Source organism: Echeneis naucrates, chromosome 1 (genome assembly GCF_900963305.1).
Source record: "Echeneis naucrates chromosome 1, fEcheNa1.1, whole genome shotgun sequence".
In the NCBI taxonomy this organism is placed as follows: domain Eukaryota; kingdom Metazoa; phylum Chordata; class Actinopteri; order Carangiformes; family Echeneidae; genus Echeneis; species Echeneis naucrates.
Genome location: NC_042511.1, coordinates 21,390,379 through 21,410,459, shown reverse-complemented (window position 1 = coordinate 21,410,459; position 20,081 = coordinate 21,390,379). Strand labels below are relative to the sequence as shown.

Genomic DNA, 20,081 nt, shown 5'->3' with positions numbered 1-20,081 from the left:
AGATATCTAGATAAAAGTGGCCAAATGTAGTGACAAGAGTCTGAAGTGGCTTCCATAAAAAAAACAAGTCCTGACTTATATTTTCCACCCCTAAAGGGACTTCATATCAGTATTTATTTACAAAGTGGCTTGCATTAAAAAACTAAGATTCTGATTTATATTCTTCACACCTCACTATTTTTTTTGTTTTTGTTTTTGTTTGTCTCGCTTAAACATTGATTGTTTTTATTCTCCACCACCTATGGCAACATTAAACAAAGCTCGATGCCTTTTTTAATCATATAATTTAACTTAACTAACTAACTAACTAACTTAACTTTCAGGTGTGCAAAGGTAAATATTTCCATATTTCCACTGTCTGTGCTGTGTGTCCTCACACAGGGTTAGCGGGGAGGGACCGGGGGGAGGGACCGAGCCTCCGCCGCCGCCGCTGCGCTGCTGCTGCTGCTGGTGCTGGAGCTGGAGCTCCAGCTGCTGCAGCTCGACGAGAGAAAGAAAAGCGCAACACAGCAGGCTGCTAGCTGAGAGGGCAGCATGGCGGGGCTACAGGACTTCCACCAAGGCAGCCACTGCCACAGGAAAACGTGGATTAACATACTACTAGGAATACTACAATTACTTTTACCTTGCTTCCACCACGGAGGGGCTCAGCTGCAAGGTTTGTTGCCCGTCTTTCTATCTCCCGCTGCAGGGGTGAAATGTTTAAAACGACCGTTAAGGGTGAAAAAAATTGTACGGTAAGTTAGCATGGCTGACTTGACAGCTAAATAAAAAAGGTAAAGATGGAAATAGGTGCTGAGCTCAAATGTATATTGTCAAATTTGGGTTGTTGTTTTTTTTTTTGTTATATATATATATATATTTTTTTTTTAAATTTATATATATATTTTTATCAGAGGTGACTTTGTCATATTGTTTATCTTTAGCAACTTGGAAGAGGCGTTGTAGCTATTTTTGTCAGCCTGCTAGTTTATGCTAGCTGCCAGGTCCCTGTGCTGGGAAACTTGTTCAGGCTGGGGAGGGAAATTTGGCACATTGCGGGGACTTAAATTGAATAATGAACGTTTTGTTTTGATCCTGTAGTGAGGCTGCAGCATGCAGTGGGCTAACTCTGTCGTGTTCTGTGTGCTGCAGTGGCACTAGAGATGTTTTCCAAGTTCGTTAGCCAGCGAGCTAACCCTTCCTACTAGCCGTGTAGCTAGCAGACAGCCTTTGTCAGTCTGCCGAGGCGAGCCACTTCCTCAGTTGTCTGTGTGATTATCCACAGTTTTATTCATTCTTAATTGCCTGTCACAAACAAAAAAAGAGATTTGCCTGTTTGCATTTTGCAAAAGTTCTGCTCAAATGTGGTGTATTTCTCGTTGTCTTTGTTATCCATGTTGCTGCGTTTCTGACCCAAGTTTTAACGCTTTTAATGTAATGTCTTGCTCCTTAAAGCTCTGAGTCAGATGTCCACCAGCGTGGTCGAGGTCTGGCAGGCAGAGGATGCTGATCCATTAGTGCCACTTCAGGTAATTAGCATTTTTTTTCTGGAAGTATGTGTAATTCTGTCGATGGGGAGGGGGAATGCAAGCGTATATACGTGCAAAATACAGCCAGATGCACGAACACATGTGCTCAGTGAACCCGCGTTGTGTTTGCCTCCACATTGCAGTCCTTCTTGGGAGGCACTATCATTGTTCAACACATATTCTGTGATCACAGTTCTGTCTAGATTCAGTGATGGATCAAGAAGCATAGTTTCACTCCACGTTTCTGACATGAGACTGGAGCTGGAGGTTACCTTACATGTGACTCCTCCTCATTTTCTTTTGTAAAAAGTGTCCACTGTGGGGTTGGGTCACTAGTACACACTAAATTGAATGAACTAGGCTGCCTGAATTATTTAATCGCACTGCTTTTCTATATAGTTTTGTGCAGTTATTTTGCTGCTTTGTCCATTTTGAGTTCCAGTTTTCGAAACATTTAAAGTAGCTGTGTGTGGTGATTATTTAGACGCAAAGGGAAGACCAGCACAAACAGCAAGGGTGTATTTACTGATAACCTGTCATGAGGTCACCAGCTGACTGTCATGCTACCTGAGGGGAGGCGTGGTCTGTTTTGTAAGATGTTGCACACAGATGGTGTGGATAATTTGGATGCCTTGGAAATGAAACAAAATAAAAATGCCTAAAAGTAGTTTAGGCACGTTAAGGAAAGTATTGTAAATTTATTTATTTATTTATTTATTTCGAGGCACAATGTTTTGCTTGTGGGTTTGTCAATTTTGTCTTTATATTTTTTCCAGTCCTGCTGGTGGTCAGCTGGTTAAGGAGTGTATGTTGCTGCAGGCAGATTGAAGTGGTGATATAAGAGTTGAAGTGTCATGTGCCCTGACACATTGTTAAAATCAAATCTGATATCAAAATTGACCAGCAATAATAGCTTAACTCTTATTTTCTGCATAAACAGATCACAGAATTGTTTCTTCTTCACCTCCTACCTATTATGATTTTGTAAATGCTGACTTGTCTTTTTTGGTTTGATTACAAAACATATGTTTGGAGTGTTCAACTCGGTGGCTTCCGATTTTCCAGTTATTGTTAACTGCTGTCCTAAAATTAAATTCCTTAGTTTGCCTTTAAACATCACTTCTAATATCCTGTTAATTTACAAATGCTGCCGTTCTGCATTTGAATATTCGTCCTGCTTTACTGCCTCACCTGCTGAAACAAGCTCTAGTGGCATGCATTCTGTCATTGTTGTGCTTAATCAGCTGGAAAAGCAGTTTGTTTTCCTGTTCACTTAAGCCATTAACATGGCATGCTTTAATGGTAGCTGAGGACATTGTAGGATATAATGCACAACAAGCCAAATGTATATTAGGATAGACTTTGGCTTTTGCCACATTTCAATAAGACATTTTCATTTTGTATTCCAAAATTTGAAATAAAATAGATGGATTCGTAGTATTGCATACATTGGCTTTAAGTGCTACAACCAGAGACTTTAAAGGGGTAACTACATCAGTGGAAACAATGTGGCTCATGGTTTTAATTATCTTGCAAACAGCGCCTGTAGCTGTAGCAAAGATGTCCTTTCTTTCTGGCTGTGGCAACATGGCTATGTCACGATCCATAGTAGTGTTGCTCAGGCAACCAACATATTTACATGTGTGTGTGCCCGTGTCCCCTGAAAACATAAAGTTGCCATAAGACTGTTCCTATAGAAATAGTATGTTCTGATTTCATAGGAAGCAGAACTTAGCTCTGTAGGACATGCATGGTGCACATTACTTGCAATGTAATAGTTAAGTGTTTGCAGTTTGTGCTGCTATAAGCCTCATTCAATGAAAGTAAAACATACTCTTTGTGTTGCTTGTGGTTTTCATGTGTTGCTACAGGTATGTGCATTTTGAAATGCTGTGAAGAAAAACTAGAATTGAGCACCATTTTGCAAATTCACATCTTCCCCTCATGAAATTGCTGAAGTTACACACCACTGTTACTCAAATTAGGGTTAGAACCAGGCCACGTTGCAACATTGTCAGGACAGATGTCGCTCCACTTTAAGTCATTACATAGATTACTGAAAAAATCTAGTTACTTTAAATCATACTCAGTACTCTAAGCTGGCACAATGTGTGATAATTAAAAGAGTGACCAAGAGGGTGCTCCGTAGTCTTTCAGAAATAGTCCAAAAATCTGAGCGTTCTCTTTAAATTGTATGGATGTTATCATTAATGTTGATTCCTTTTGCAGATTAAGACAGACATTCAAATATCTTAGTTTCATGTGTGATGGAAAGCTACTTTAGTCTTGAAAAATTAAAACCACAATCTCTTGTTAAATATCCGAAGTATAAAGTATCACTGATGGAGTTATATAGATGTTCAGCAAGAGCAGTGACCAGGATAACCCATTTTGCAACACCGATGTTGATGTCTACTCCTGGAGAGGAGTTGGACTCTATTCTTCTCTGGAGTTGCTCATGGGGTGATGCGCCAGGTGGGTGTGGGGATACTTACAAGAGCCCGGATGAGCACCACTGCGTTGGAGTTTTCCCCAGTGGATGAGAGGGTCGCCTCCCTACGCCTCAGGGTTGTGGGCAGGAGGGACTCTGACTGTTGTTTTTGCATATGCACCAAACAGTAGTTCGGAGTATTTGGCCTTCTTGGAGACCCTGAATCGGGTCTTGTATGGGGCTCCGGTAGGGAACTCCATAGTCCAATTGGGGGACTTCATTGTGCACATGGGCAATGATGGAGACACCCGGAGGGGCATGACTGGGACGAACGGCCTTCCTGATCAACTCCAACAACAAACCACCCAAGCGGTGGTTTGTTGTTGGAGTTCTGTGCTAGCCATGGACTGTCCATAATGAACACCATGTTCAAGCATAAGGGCGCTCATAAGTGTACCCCTAGGCCAAAGGTCAATGATCGATTTTGTAATCGTGTCATCTGCTCTGAGGCCGCATGTGTTGGACATTCGGGTGAAGAGAGGGGCGGAGCTGTCAACTGATCACCACCTGGTGGTGAGTTGGGTTAGGTGTTGGGGGAAGACTCAGGACAGACCTGGCAAGCCCAAACGTGTAGTGCAGGTGAACTGGGAACGTCTAGATGAGGCCTCTGTCCAACAGACCTTCAACTCCCACCTCCAGCAGAGCTTTTTTGGCATCCCTGTGGAAGTTGGGGACATTGAACCTGAGTGTTCAATGTTCAAATCTTCTATTGCTGAAGCTGCCACGGAGAGCTGTGGCCTCAAGGTTTTAGGTACCTCAAGGGGCGGTAACCCTTGGACCCAGTGGTGGACCCCGTAGTGGACACCGGTGGTCAGGGAAGCCATCCGACTGAAGAAGGAGGCTTGCTGGGGTATGGGAGGCGTTCCTGGCATCGCTAGCTGGGAGGAGGCCCTGGGGCAAGCCAAGGACCAGGTGGGGAGATTATCTCCACGCTGCCCTGGGAGCACCTTGGGATCCCCCAGTCAGAGCTGGCCAATGTAGCTGGGGAAAGGGAAGTTTGCGGTCGTCTGCTGGAGCTTCTGCCTCCGCAACCCAGCCCCAGATAAGCAGATCAAGATGAATGAAGGAATGATGTTGATAAATATATTTTTATCCACTGCTTGCAGAGCAATATCTAATGCATATAGATACACTCCTGATTAAAATCTTAAGATCATTGCAAGAATTTGAATTTTATACTGCCGGATCTTAAGAAGGTTCTAAGTAGAGCTTCATAATGCAAAAAGAAGAAATGGGAGCAAGAGAAACATTTTGAACTGGCAATTTATTGAAAACAATAATTTAACTGAAATGGGCTGTTCATCAGCTAATCAAAAGTTTAATACCATAGCACACAAAACCCTAAAACGCCCTCAAAACAGAAATTAAAGATCATTCTTGTTGATCACTTCAAAAATTTGTTTCGGGCAGTGTGTCTAGAAGGCTAGTGGGAAGGTTGTACCAAGTGGTGAAGATGGCTTCACGAAGGGCATTCACTGTCTGGAACTGATGTCCGTTTTTGTAAACTTCCCTTGCCATCCATCCCCAAATGTTCTCAATTGGATTTAGATCAGGGGAACATGCAGGATGGTCAAAAAGAGTGACGTTATTCTCCTGGAAGAAGTCCTTTGTCAGGCGGTCATTGTGAACTGCAGCATTGTCCTGTGGAAAAACCCAGTCATCACCACACAGACGAGGGCCCTCAGTCATGAGGGATGCCCGCTGCAACATATTCACATAGCCAGCTGCTGTTTGATGCCCCTGCATAACCTGAAGCTCCATTGATCCATTGAAGGAAAAAGCACCCCAGATCATGATGGCGCCCCCTCCACTGTGTTGCATAGAGAACATCTCAGATGGCATCTCCTTGTCATGCCAGTAATGTTGGAAGCCATCAGGACCATCAAGGTAAATTTTTTTTTTTTTTTCCCCCCTCCTCATCTGAGAGTAAAGCTTTCTTCTACCTTTAATTTCCCATGTTTGGTGCTCCCTTGCAAAGTCCAAACGGGCAGTTTTGTTGCATTGAAGGAGACGTGGCCTTTGAAGGCGTTTTTTTGTTTTTTAGGCCCTTCCCTTGCAGATGCCATCTGATGGTTAGTGGGCTGCAATCAGCACCAGGAATGGCCTTAATTTGGGTAGAGGATCTTCCCATGTCTTGACGGAGAGCCATTCAGCCATTTTAAAGGCTGTGGTCTTTAACTTTTGATCAGCTGATGAACAGCCTATTTCAGTTAAATTGTTTTCAACAAATTTCATGCTCAATTTTTTTCGCTTGTTCTCATTTCTTCTTTTTGCATTTTGAAGCTGTGCAAAATGCAAATTCTTAAAATTTTTTTTTAACTGGTCTTAGGATTTTGATCAGGAATGTATGGAGTAGAAAGAGAGTATATTTCATAGAGCTGACTATGCCGTGGGAGGATTCAGTTGAAGTATGTAGTATGCAGATCCAGGTAAGGATGCTGAGCAACGAGGGTGGAAGGTTAGGATTTGTCCAGTGGAAGTAGGATGTAGAGGGTTGTAGCCAGATCTGTTGTTGCTTTGTTGAGGGAGTTAGGAGGAAGGGGACAGAGTGAGAGGAAAATGGTGAAGGAAATGTCAGATGAGGCAGTAAAATGCAGTCAGTGGATTTGGATTAGAAGAACTAATAGTAGCTGGGGGCCCAGCAGGAGGAGTTCTTAAGATAGACAGACTCTAAGGAGAAGCAGAGGAAGAAATCCAGGAAGGGGAAGTGTATTTAAGTGGAGGGTGTGGCCTGTTTGAGCCTCTTTGAGACCATGTGGTTAGTCCAGGTGAGTTGGACTGTATTATTTTGATTTGTTTTGATTATAGGTGAGTTTGTTTGCTGAATCTGCTAGTGTAGCTTGTCCTCCACCTCTTCTATTTCTCCCCCCTACCTGAACCAGGGTCTGTATCCCCACCCTGCTTTCACTGGTGCAGTTGGTGAGAGGTCAGAATAGTTGACGGTAGTGCTGCTTGAGATAGTTGTCTTTATGTGAGGAGTGGTGATGGCTGGCATTAGGGGGGTGACTCTGGGACGCCAGTGTTCACTGTCTAGCCTCCTGGAGGTGTTGTGGGCCTAACTAGACGAAACACCAGTGAAAGGAGGTTCCCACCTGATGACCCCAAAGACATGTTAGCTATCACTGCTCACTGGCCTAGTTAGATATTGTCTTTAGGGCACATAGGCAGGGCAAAGTTTGTTGTTAGGGAGTTAATCCCTGAGTCTGGTCCATTTTTTTTGTTGCACAAGTTTTTGTGTTTACTCTAAATTAAACAACACAAAACAATATCTAGCCCAATTTCCAATTGCATCATTCTTTTTGTTAATTCAGCTTTCCTCAGAAATGCTGCATTCTTTTAGCGAATCAGTAGGTGCATTGTGACAAAATGTTGTGGACAACAAATTGGATGTCCATTGTTCATTCTTAGAACTAGATTATACCCTGCCAACACTGGCAGAAAATGCTGCCTGCTGTCTAATTTTGAGTCAGGGTGGAAAAGATGTAATGCCAGTTTTTTTTTTTTTTCCCAAGTTTGTTCCAGTTTTTTGCTTGAATTTCTTGCTCTATTTACAGTGAAATAATTTGTATGCATAATGAAATCTTAAAGCAACTCAAGAAATAAAATACAGATGTACAGTGAAATCCTAGAGCTGTTGGCAATATGCCAATGTGCACCAAAGTCATAATAGTAGTCAGAACATACTTTACTGTAATTGTAGTTGAAGTGTCTTTTCTTTCATTTCCAGGTGGAAAAGGAGCGAAGAAAAGATGGTATTCCACGAGAAGACAGGTAAGGTTTTCAATAGATCTTATCAGAAACTCTTCTCTGGGTTCTTACATACATTTGAATTTGTAATGTATTAGATGTAAATGGCAGTTAGCAGCCCCAGGGGAAACAGATGTTAAAATATTTAAGCCATCTAAGTTTTTCAGTTCAAACATCATTCCGTGAAAGCCACACATACATTTTCAAAAATGGAAATGAATGAGGTTGAAAGGTTTCAACCCCTTCACAAGTAGCTCTTTTGAGTAGGTGGAGTTTCCACCAAGCTGGATATTTACTAACAAACCCTAAATCAGCTGATTCCATCATACTGATGTCTCTCTGCTGTATACTTGAATTATATTGTAAAACACAGAATGAGAGCAGAGCTGTGGCATACATTTGGACTGTGAGTAGCCCAATAGGAAAAGCAAGTTTACTCCTGCATCATCAAAAAGTGGTTGTGTGTTTCAACACAAAATGCTGTGGGGGGGGAAAAAGCACTTCAACGAAATGTGACAGTATCCAACAAACAGCAAATTATAGTACCTTTCTCACAAAAGCTGTAAGGTGACATGTTTTTGTAACCACACAGACAAATGGTGTGGTGAGCTTTTAGAATAACAAGACTGAATGTTTCTAAAAGGCCTTTTCAATGTCCTGCCCTCAATGTAGCAAACATTGTTTATGTTGGTGAGTGAGGGGGTGTGTGCAACAGAGAGTTTGGGGGCATGTGTTAAGGAGCCACAAAACCAAATTCCTGCCTAATTTTAGAACTTCTTGAAAGGAAAAATGAGGAGAGGTCTGTTTTCCTACCTGTATTGGTTCCTGCTGAATTTTTTGGGGAGGGAAATTGATGTTTGCAGCAAAATACCAAATAGTGGTATCATTCAGTGGTGGTGTCAGTGTTTGCTAAAGAAAAGAACACTCTTGACGCATGTTCTGTCCCAATTATTGAATGAAGAGCTGTTTTTAAGGTACACACATAATTCAGCTTTTGTGTTTGCTTCTTCTCCTTGTTTATTTGTCTAGAGAAGCCTTGTCTGTAATGTGAGGAGTCCAACCTGTCATATCCATAAACTAGCTCAGTAAGTCCCCATGACTGACTTGTCTCTTCAGAAGGTGTACCATGCTTTGCTAATGAGTTATGAGTTAAGTTATGCTCTTATATAACCCAATATGACTATCATTTATTTGTGGCCATAGATTGAAATGAGACCAAAAAGTACAATTCCAATTGCAAACCCCTGGTAATGTAATTGAGAACCAGATTCCTTGCCTGAGAACAGCATGAACAATGAATAGTTTAGACTAACTGGTGCCTTAACATTTTAAAATCAAGGTTTAGTATTGCAATACATAAATATTCAGCAATAAAACTATGTTAGACACGCTATTACCAATTGTGAGGAGCAGTGAAAATATTTAATGTCCTGTGTGGTCCTGACTCTTTATTCCCAATGGTGAATGAAATAACCTTATTTCAGCTTTACTTTAGAGATTACAAATTTATACCAGGAAATATGCATTTAAAACTTGTGGGTGTGGGCTTTTAATGATATGGCACTTTACCACACAGACAGTCTAATAAAGAGGGGCTATGAAGTTCCTTTTTGGGAATTGTATGTCCAAGTATTTTTGTAGTTTCACCCATACTAGGGACTAAAACTGAAATACTGCCTTTGGATGCTTTAATTTCTTCCCCTCTCTCTCTTTCCCTCTTTGGAGACTGTGGAGTTTTCCCTTAACAGCACAATCTTTCAGTTTTGAGGTAAAGTTTATACGGTTTACATATAGCCTACTTTTCCTGAACTGTGTCAGAATATGACTATTTTCATGTCCAGGGAGGTAAGAGGCAAAGGAAGCTTTGTCGCACTGGTTGGCCTCAAGCCCTTCAGAGCTGTGGGCTGTGAGGCCTCTCGTGCCTGGGTTATCAGGCACTTGGCAGGCCTGCCATCACTCTCTCCCAGCTTGAGGAGCAAAGCAGGCTTTAGATACAGAGGTTACTGCTATCTATTTCTCAGAACAGTTTTGTGTCAAAACGCCTCTTCTCGTCTTTCTTTCCTTTTTTATTTTAACCTCGGCAACAGTAATTTCTTACACCCTTACTCTCCTCATTGTGTTGATTTTTTTTTATTTTATTTATTTATTTTTTTTAATAGATCTTCCTGACACACAGCAAAACTTTGGCATTCTATTGTGTTGATAATTTTGGACAAGCATTACTATGCCAACTGATTTAAATTTCCTGCCTTCTGCTAATGTGCGTGAACATCAGTTGACCTAAACCTCTCTCCTGTCCTCACCTCTCTGTTGGAGTATGGCTGAGGTTAAGGCTAACACTGACTTTGAGTTGGATCCAGGGGATCAAATAGCACCAAACATAACTTGTTATTTTTGTACTGGGGCAGTGGAAAGAACCCTACAGCTCAGTGGTATGCATGCTGAAAAATGTTTTTCTCTAAGACCAGCTGCTATTCAATTCAGAAAAGTTATGCATACATACACTGCCCTTCCAAAACAAAAAGTCACCAACCGGATTTAACTAAGCAAATGAGTAATAGCCTGCCAACAACTAATTTCTGCCTTGATGATTATGTTTCAGCTGATAACACGCTATTTAACCCTAACTGATGCAGTGAGTAACTTCTCATAACTAAAACAACAATGTCAGAAGACACATCCTGTGGTTGTGGAAAAGATGTTGATCTGTTTCGGAAAGATCAAATAATGGGCATGCATCAAGCAAAGAAAACATCCAAGGAAATGGCTGAAACTACTAAAATTGGGTTAAGAACTGCCCAACTGATTATTAAAAACTGGAAGGATAGTGGGGAACTATCATCTTTGAGAAAGAAATGTAGTTTGGAAAAAATCTTGAATGATTGTGATTGGCGATCACTTAAATGTTTGGTGAAATCAAATTGTAAAAAAAAATAATAGAACTCGCAGCTGTGTATTAGTAGTGAAAATAAGAGCATTTCCACACACACAATGCAAAGGGAACTCAAGGGATTAGGACTTAGGACAGCTGTGTAGCTTTAAGAAAACCAATTATCAGTGAGGCTAATCAAAAAAAGGCTTCAATTTGCTAGGGAGAACAAAAGATTGGGCTCTGGAGCAATGGAAGAAGGTTATGTGGTCTGATAAGTCCAGATTTACCTTGTTCCACTGTGATGGGCGCATCAGGGTAGAAAGAGGCGGATGAAGTGATGTGCCCATCATGCCTAGTGACTGCTGTACGAGCCTGTGGGGGCAGTGCTATGATCTGTGCTTGCTGCAGTTGGTCAGTTATAGGTTCAGCAACGTGGTTCAGGGAACATGAGAGATCATTTTCACACATGAATTGGCCACAACAGAGGCCAGTCCTTAACTCCATTGAGAATCTTTGGGATGTGCTGGAGAAGACTTTGCACAGCTGTCTGACTCTCCCATCATCAATACAAGATCTTGGTGAAAAATGAATGCTGCTCTGGACAGAAATAAATGTGACACTGAAGAAGCTTATTGAAATGATGTCACAGCAACTGTGTGCCATAATCAAAGCTAAAGGCAGTCCAACAAAATATTAGTGTGACTTTTTTGGGGATGGATGGGCAGTTTATAGCAAGAAGCATAGGAACAAGACATGACTTGTTATTGATATTGCATGCTTTCTGCTCAGAATTTCAATTTTGAGATTGAGCTTATATATTGAATGTAGTAGATTCTACATACATATTGGAAGTGCAAACTCTTTATAGTTGTTTCTATATGGGTTATTCATGTTTAGTAAGCTATTACATTGATATAGTAATAATATAGAGTTGATTGAGTTACCTCTGCTTTTCTGAGTATCTCTTTGTGTCTCAGTCACACACTATCATATTTTCTTGGTGCAATATCACCGTACTGTTCATCAGCCGACACTCTGATTGACTTATCAACTGGAGGTCCACTGGGTATATAGCTGTATAGCTTTATAGCTACATTCACTATTTATACTGCTCACCCAGCTCTGATACATCTGTCCACCCTGGCAGCAGCCACACCAGGGTTAGTCATTAGCTTGCATGCTGCAGCTAATATACTAAAATGTTTAAATTTCAAGACTGGACAGATGGCCAAATCCTTCCTTGTAAACACAACTGCTGACAAAACTTCATCTCCCAAACTATGAATTATAAATTGGTTAATCCTGCCTTACCCTCCCACAGACAACATAGTTGCCAGTTAGGTACTGTTTGTTATTCAGTTTAGACATAGAAAAACATCTTTAAACCAAACAATTGAAACCCATTAACAAAATATGGGACCCTTAATCAGCATATACAAATTGTAATTAGGTACAGCATTCTTAAGCATTGCCTTTTACATCATGTGATGAAACTGATGACCTTTCAAACAATAATGCTAGATTGACAAGACTCCTTATCAGACATAGACAACCTCATTTTGCGTCTGTATTTAACCCCACCTACCCTCAACCACACTATTTAACCACACCGAGTAACAGTTTGAAGTTACACTGCTTGTCAAGGATTGCAATCAATGTATTTTTATTAACACAAAATGTACAGAGAACATGAAAAAGAGGAGGATTTGTTGTATAATGCTGATTACAGGGTTCTTATCAAGTGGCTGGCTTATTTGTGATTTACTGTTGTAGTATTGCATGTTATCACAAGCTAATTCTACAGCTGTGACAAGGAGGGGAAAACTCCCCTATTCTTAAACAGGTGGTGAATTGTGGTACATTATGTTTGCTCAATAGCATGTGAATGAACAGCCATGAATGCTCTAAAAGCAGAAACCTTTTAACACTGACAATATCAGTTAATATAGCTACACCTTGACACAAAATCTTTACTTTGCATCTTGTTCACTATGTGTCCAAAGTAATAGTTGCACAATTTTTATGACAGGATGCATTGGAAACATTTGCTCATATTTGCATTTACTGTATAAACTTTCACTTTGTACTTCTCTACAAGAGTATATGCCTGTTCATCATAGGAAGGCTTCAAGAGTGACGTGGCCCTGCCAGTTCTACGCGTTACCTATGAATAGTTGATGTTATATTAATTTATAGTGACAGCTCTCACAACACAAAACCAAAAAATATGTTTGTTTGTTTGTTTGTTTTTTTAAGAAAATTAATTAATCAAGTGTAAAACTGCTTTCAAACTTTTCTGCTTCTACACAATGAGATATGTGGTCATGTTATCAAAAAAGACTTTTTTTGATAACAGAGCTTAAGGATAATACAGCAGTGATATAAAAATATATCTTAGTTCTAACCACAACAGTCAACCCGGGACTCTGCTCCATACCTTCTCTCTCCCTAGCTTTCCTGCTTCCCTTGGTGTGGCTCTCTGAATAAAGGCAAAAGATCAAGCAACATCAAAAATGCAAACAAAATGTCATTTAATGACAAACTTATAGCTGTAAACCAAACGAAAACATGAGTGTTTTTACTGTGAAACAGTACTAAACGATAAACATGCAAAGTGGAGTAAACAACTAAATCAAATCAATATTTGCTGTGACCACATTTGTCCTGACTGAGTTTGCTTTAAAATAGCACCAGTTCACCCCAGTACACTTGTACCGTTTCTCAAGCCACTTGGCAAGTAGATTGTTCCAAGTATCTTGGAGAACTTGCCAGAGTCCCTCTGGGGATTTATGCTGTCTTCTGCCTCTTCATGTAATCCCAGACCGTCTCCATGTTTTTGAGATCAGGGTTCTGTGGGGGCCAGACCATCTGTTGCAGAAATCCTTGTTCTTCTTGTCTCTGGAAACACTTGATTCTGACAACCAGTATGTTTTTTTTTTTTTTTTTTTTTTTTTTTTTTTTTGTTATTGCTAAGCCATAGGATAAATTTAGGAATGAACGTGTACCTCCCTGATGGCACTGGGTCATGAATAAGAATCATTTTGCATCTAATGTACCTAAAACTATTGCACATAACTGTTTGTCAGGACAACACCAGGAAGGATGTAAACATTATTAAGAAAGTCTTGTCAAAAAAAAAAAAAAGGGTGCGCAAAGATTGTCTTATAACCTAAATATTGATGTTCTCAGTGGCTTTCAAAGTATTGCAACAAGGCCTCATTATGCACTTGCCATTACCAAATGCACAGCACACATTTTTTGTGTTGTTTTAGATCAATGTAAATCAGGAAGTCTCTCCCATATATACGAAAACCAATACTGTGGCCACCGCGTATACTGTTTGTCACTTCCTCTCCTATACCCGTGACAGTGCTGCAGGCTGATAGTCATTTCTAGATAACAGACCCAAAAATACTGTAAGTAGCAGTGGCAGGTAGCCAACAGTAAACTTGCATGAGGAACTGTTGAAAAATATGAATAACTTGGAGTCACTTCATCAGATATTTGAAATGGCTTTGATGGTCAGATGACACTAGTTGTGGGAGTGTATATCCCTGCTTTGTATGTTTATAACAAAATTTAGACTGCTCAGTTTGTCACTGCCACTGAAGGAGTAGTAACCATATGAGTGGAAATGTGGTGGCGTTGCCACTGTGGACTTTGCAGAATGCAAGAGCACTCTTATTAGCTGCTGTTCACTCATATTTTCTTCTTGCTAGTTCTGGTACAGATTCATGATATGCAATGAGTTTAAATGTTGGCTGATCTATCATTCTGTAAATAAAATAAAAAATTTGTAGAAAACACTACTGGGGAAAAATAATTTAGTTTTTCATTTGTTGTATTTTATTAACATTTTTTAATTCACATACATATTATTAGTAATCAAAGATATAAGCAGGATCTGAAACTGATATGTCAGCACAAAACTACAGCTGCATTGGGAAACTTGCTATGGTGTTAAGGTGTTTGCATTATTTTCTCCACAACATTTTTATCCATGATTTTGGTATTTTTCTTAGAAACTCTGATCATGATTTTCCATTTACTTGCTTCTGTTGGCCAACATTTGTCTGGGTATTCTGTTAACAGGGTTCAGTCTTGTTTTGACACACATGCACATGGATACATGCACAACCACAAATCAGTTGTTTCCTCATGTTTCAAAGCGCCTATTCCCAGAGCACATTAAAGCTGGCTGTATCACACACTGTCACTGACAAAAACACAGTAGTGCTCTAAAAGCAGCTGCTGTGACCTGTTATTTACATTCTCATATTTTCACATAACCCCATTAGTTTTTTACCTTTCTGCAGTTTATGCAATGCAAGGAGTTTTTAAGCTGTGTTTTGTACTATGCACACGATCCCATGTTTTAAATGTTTTCTGTTTTAAAACTGCCTTTAACTCCATAATGAGGGTATTATTTATGTTGTGGTTCAGGCCAATGCAGCAGTAGAATTTCAACTGTGATGAAATTAAATCATGTTCTTTACCAGCCTGAACAGTTTTTTTTATTTATTTATTTATTTATTTATTCCTTGCTGGTCCTGATCCCAGTCACCTTGTTCGGTGTGGAAATAGATTGTTTGTGAAGTGGGCTGAGGTTGTCATATCTTTGTAACTGTACATTTATCCCCATGATCTCTCACATGCTTTGTTACAAAGGAGAAACCTTGTTCTTGGCTAAATTGTTGTTACTTACTAACATGTTGTTTTCACTTCACTTTTAAAATTTTCAGTGAAACTAAATGAATGTTAGTATTTTCTTTTGGTGTAATGTTTTTTCCTCTTTTGATTTTCTTCTCCAGCTCCTCTCCATATACAAATGATAATGGGAGGCCCTTGCATTTTCAACCTCCAGCAATGGAGTTTAGGGCACAGTAAGTACTTCTTTCACTTCCTAGTTTAATATGACCTGTCTCTACAAGCAGAAAGCAAGCATTCATTTTGTACTGAAAATGAACCTCATTTTTACACACCCAATCCCAATACCCTGACATAAGGATAACGTTACACTACTAGACAAAACTAGCAGTGTATGCCATCATCTGTCAGATTTGATTGATGTGGAAAACAGCATTGCCCTAATTCAACCTGAGATAAAGACAGTGGGGTCGTACCAGATAACCTGTCACTGTGATGAATGCTACAGAAAGAGGAAAATTTCATAAAGCATGGGGGCCTCAGGCTGACAAAATACATCCAAGTATGGCAGTAAATTCTCTTTCCCAGCATCCGGGCACATACTGGAGATGGTTGACCCCAGTCAAAACAGTAGAGACATTGCTGTTTGCCTTCATAGTCTCAAAAGAGTCTTAATATCAGATGCTGTGGTTGGACAGCAGTCCCAGTTGCCCATGTTGAAAACAAACAGTCAGTAGCATCATCTATTTTCTCATATTTTAGATCATACACTTGGAATGCAGAAAGAAGTCAAGTAACCAAAAATCCAAATTGTATTGTGTGAATATTAAGACAGAGAAATAGATGGTAGTTGGTAGAAAATGTTAGAGTGGTCCCATGATATAACTACTATCTCCTGATTTAAATTCTTTTCAGTTCCTTAAATTGAAAGTAAAGTCATAAACAGACAAACAGGAAGTGAAAGATGCTTCAGATGAGGTTTCGCAGTAATGCCCAAATGAAGATGTGAAGAATCTAAAATTATTTTGTAACCTTGAAACACTTGCTGGGCAAAATTATTTGAAGTATTTCTTTGCAATGTTTTTCTGCCGAGACAAGGCTATCCTGAATCACGACAAATAATGTCTGTTTTGCCTTTCAAGTTCTCAAGTGCACCAATTATTTTGAATCATCATGCATTGTTTCTTTATGGGAAAAAAATGAATTGACCTATATTTTTATTCATGTTTTTTCTTTGTGGAAAGCAGCACAACAAAATGCTGTTTATTCAGTGGTAGAGTAGTGTCTTTACGCATAAAAGGATAATTCCATACCAAGATATGATACCAAAAAATGTGAAGGAAGACATACATTTGATCAACTTGTCAAAAAGCTCTTATTGGCATTAAATCTCCACAGTTTTGAGCTCACATAATATTGTATGTAAATGAAATATTTTTTCACACAATGAAATATTATTACAATAGATTACAATGCATAATGTTCTATTAACCACTAAAGTCACCCCAGTTCCAATGGGTTAAATAGGCAGCAGAAAAAATTTAGCTGACATGATTTAATACAGGGCCCCCAAATTCTGGTCTGTACCCCCCCCCCCCCCCCTTTTTTTTTTTTTTTTTTTTTTTTTTTTTTTTTTGCTTGCCATGGTCCTCAGTATAAAGCAAAATTATTTACATTGCTTTTCTGCCTTTACAGGCCACTGGGGCTGCCAAGAGCTGAAACCATATATATACACAACCCCAGCCAGGAAGTTCCTGTGACACTGTTGTCAATGTTTACATCCAGCAGGCATTTTTACGTACCTTCCTTTCACAGAAGAGTAAGTCTCCATGTTTTAACAATGACAGATACACAACACATTCAAAACAAATAATATTTAAAAAAAAAATGCTGTTATAATTATAATCCTTACTATTGTATATTGTAATAACTTAATGTCTCATATTTCCTTTCTATTCTAGGTGATCCCACCCAGAGGGAAGGCATCTTTTAAAGTGATTTTCCTCCCGTCTGAGGAGGGCAATGTAGAAAACACATTATTTATAAACACATCAGCATCAGCACATCATGGGCTGCTGTCATACCAGGTCAGTTGTACTAATACAACTCTTGGTCTGTAGACTTTGTTCATTTTGGATTATTGTGAAACCCTTTTCATAATGCATGAGGTCCTTCTTCCTCCTCAGAGTTTTTGAACAACTAAAAAGTGAAAGATACTCAACATTTATACTATCACAATATAAGTCAATTGACAGCACTAGTCATATCAAATCTTTTTCAACAAAATAGCAGGGAACAAGACTGCCGCTGACAAGTTTATCAGGGTCCAAAATATTTCTCTCCAGGTTTCCGGCGGGTCCTTAAAGTCTTAAAATGTCTTAAATTAAAATCTGGGTAATTAAGGCCTTAAATTGTTTTAAATTGTCTTAAATTCACCATACATTTGTTATGGGTGTTACATTTCCAGGGTGTGTGTGTGTGTGTGTGTGTGTGTGTGTGTGTGAGCGATGAGCATAGTGTATATTTGTTTGATTAACTTTGTACAAAGACCATGTAGTAAATAAGAAACAATTAATAGCTGTTTTACTGTATGTCAGCGACAGACTGATCTCGGGCTACATGCTGCCATTACCCGCCACAGTTGTCGAAGTGAGCGGTTCAACATGCAAAGATGGGGAAGTGCAGCAGCTAGCCACAGCGGGGCCAGGTTTAAATTGTCAGTGAAAGAAAAAAAGTTGTCTTCCATTTTCTTTGTTGACGTCTTCAAAAGGTCTTACAAAGCATTAAATTTTACTCTTAAAATGGTGCAAGAACCCTGTCTCTCTACTCTTGGTCTGACATTCATGTGTCTATGGAGGTCAAAAGCTAATTTAGGATGAAATTCACACATGTAGCTCTTGCTAAAACTAGCACAGTTCACTCAAAGAAAATGTTGAGTTTTAGTTGTTTCCAGTTCAAATTAGTAGATATAGTACCTCACCAATTCTTATAAAGCTAAACTACAACTAATAAACAACTTACTCATGAAGGACTTCTGCTCTTGCATTTTAAATTATTTTCACATTTACTCAGACTGAATAGACCCATTTGGTTTTTTTGCAGCTTGGCACCAGAGAACAAGAATACAGTGTCCAAATGTAAATTTATCTTCTTTAAACTGTGTAACTTAGGGAGGCATTTGCACTCCAGTCCCCTACTCTGACTTGCTTTTCCACCCAAACTGGTTTTGCCACAACTTTAACCACTCAAAGGTTTAGCTGACCGCCATTTTCTTATGTGTTATATTTGCAAATCTTGGTTACTGTTAGTTATTTCTACACTGTGTCAAATAGGGAGCAGTAACTATATTGGTTCTTGGAAGCTGATTTGTGACGACATGATCAAAAAAAGAAAAACAGGTTTACTCTGTGAAGTTAAGTTGTGAGGGTTTTCTTTTTTTTCCATCCTGTATCAAACCTGCTGGCATGATATATACGTATTAATGGTGAACATATCTAGACATGCAGACACCTTGATTCTCTTGAACAACCTCCAGCGCTGTCACTCCCTTTACATGTTTACTTGTTTTGCATGTTACCAATGAGCCCAACATCACTGCTCTTTTAGGTGTGTCCTCCCCATGGTAAACATTGTTTCCTTTTTTTGTCCAAACCCCTTAAATTCATTTTAGGCTCATTACATGACATTGCATTTTTATTTCTTATTGACTGCCTGAAAAGAATATATAATGTGACACATTTAACTGTTCCTTTTCCAGGTATTTGGTGTGGGAGTTAACCAGGGTTCATTAAAGTCTGTCCAAAGAAAGGATAGTCTGTTAATATTCCCTCACATACAGAGCATTAAGCTGACCCAAACTCAGGTATGTGTTTAAATGTCTCTGTATTTGTTTGTGCACCTCAAACAGATAAGTGAATTGCTGCTCATCATTTGGAAGCAGCTGATTTCCCCTTCCTGTCAGCCTTGATTTAAAAAGAAGGGTACATACTTACAGATATACACGGAAAATTACTTCGTCATGAAATTACTGTTTTTTGTTTAGCTTTTCCCCCCCAAGTCTGCATTGATAATCCAACAATATGTTTTTATCTTCTTCTTTATTTAATAGGTAAGAAAGTGTTTCCTTGGCAGTGTTTATCCCTCAAATCAATATGAATTAAAGATTTCAGAACCACCTTAAGAAAACACAGGGAAACCAATGACAAATTAGTGCATGGTTTTAAAATAAGGCACTGAGAGTGCGTGACAAGTTATCTGAAAGGGATTCTTCCTCTACAACAAGAAGTGGAGTGACAGTTGTAAAATGTCTGCTTATATACCGCTTCTCACGAAACTACCCAATGCTCTTTGAATTGTTAACGTTGGAAAGCTGGTTTGACTCTGCAACTGTAAATCAATGAGTGTGAGGTTTCCTCTGATGGGACAGTTACTGTTCTGTTGCGCTGCAGGATGCACAGGGACACTGGAAACGTCTTTGATGGATGCAAACAAGTGTTATGATGCTTTGACCCATCTCATGAAAATAAACCCCACCACCCTCCCAAAATTGCTTTAATTGCAGTTAAACAAAGAAACTGCGAATATGTAAAAAAAAAATCGTGGTTAGATAATTATGAAATAATTGTTACAGGCCTGATGGTAAATTTAAGTCCATGAAATAAATATGACTGCATACAACCCCCTCACTTTTTTTGAGGTGGGATAATACTGCTACTTTTACTTTGTTCAGTAAGCAGCCAAACATACAAGTTGCTCTGATGAAAACTTTCTACAACAAGTTGTGCATCGTACCAGCAGTAGAGTGCAGCCCATT

At 39.4% G+C, this 20,081-nt stretch overlaps 1 protein-coding gene across 2 annotated transcripts in view; it reads left to right on the top strand.

Moving 5' to 3' along the window:
• Positions 1–458: 458 nt before the first annotated feature.
• The window catches only part of LOC115047741 (transmembrane protein 131-like), a 33,858-nt gene continuing 14,235 nt past the window's right edge, over positions 459–20,081 (top strand). For both annotated transcript variants that reach the window (XM_029508884.1, XM_029508876.1), the window contains exons 1-7: positions 459–658; positions 1,438–1,511; positions 7,730–7,773; positions 15,433–15,504; positions 16,964–17,087; positions 17,230–17,355; positions 19,026–19,130. In XM_029508884.1, the coding sequence (XP_029364744.1) occupies positions 535–658; positions 1,438–1,511; positions 7,730–7,773; positions 15,433–15,504; positions 16,964–17,087; positions 17,230–17,355; positions 19,026–19,130 (669 nt within the window). In that variant the 5' untranslated portion in view covers positions 459–534. The remainder of the gene's footprint in view (positions 659–1,437; positions 1,512–7,729; positions 7,774–15,432; positions 15,505–16,963; positions 17,088–17,229; positions 17,356–19,025; positions 19,131–20,081) is intronic.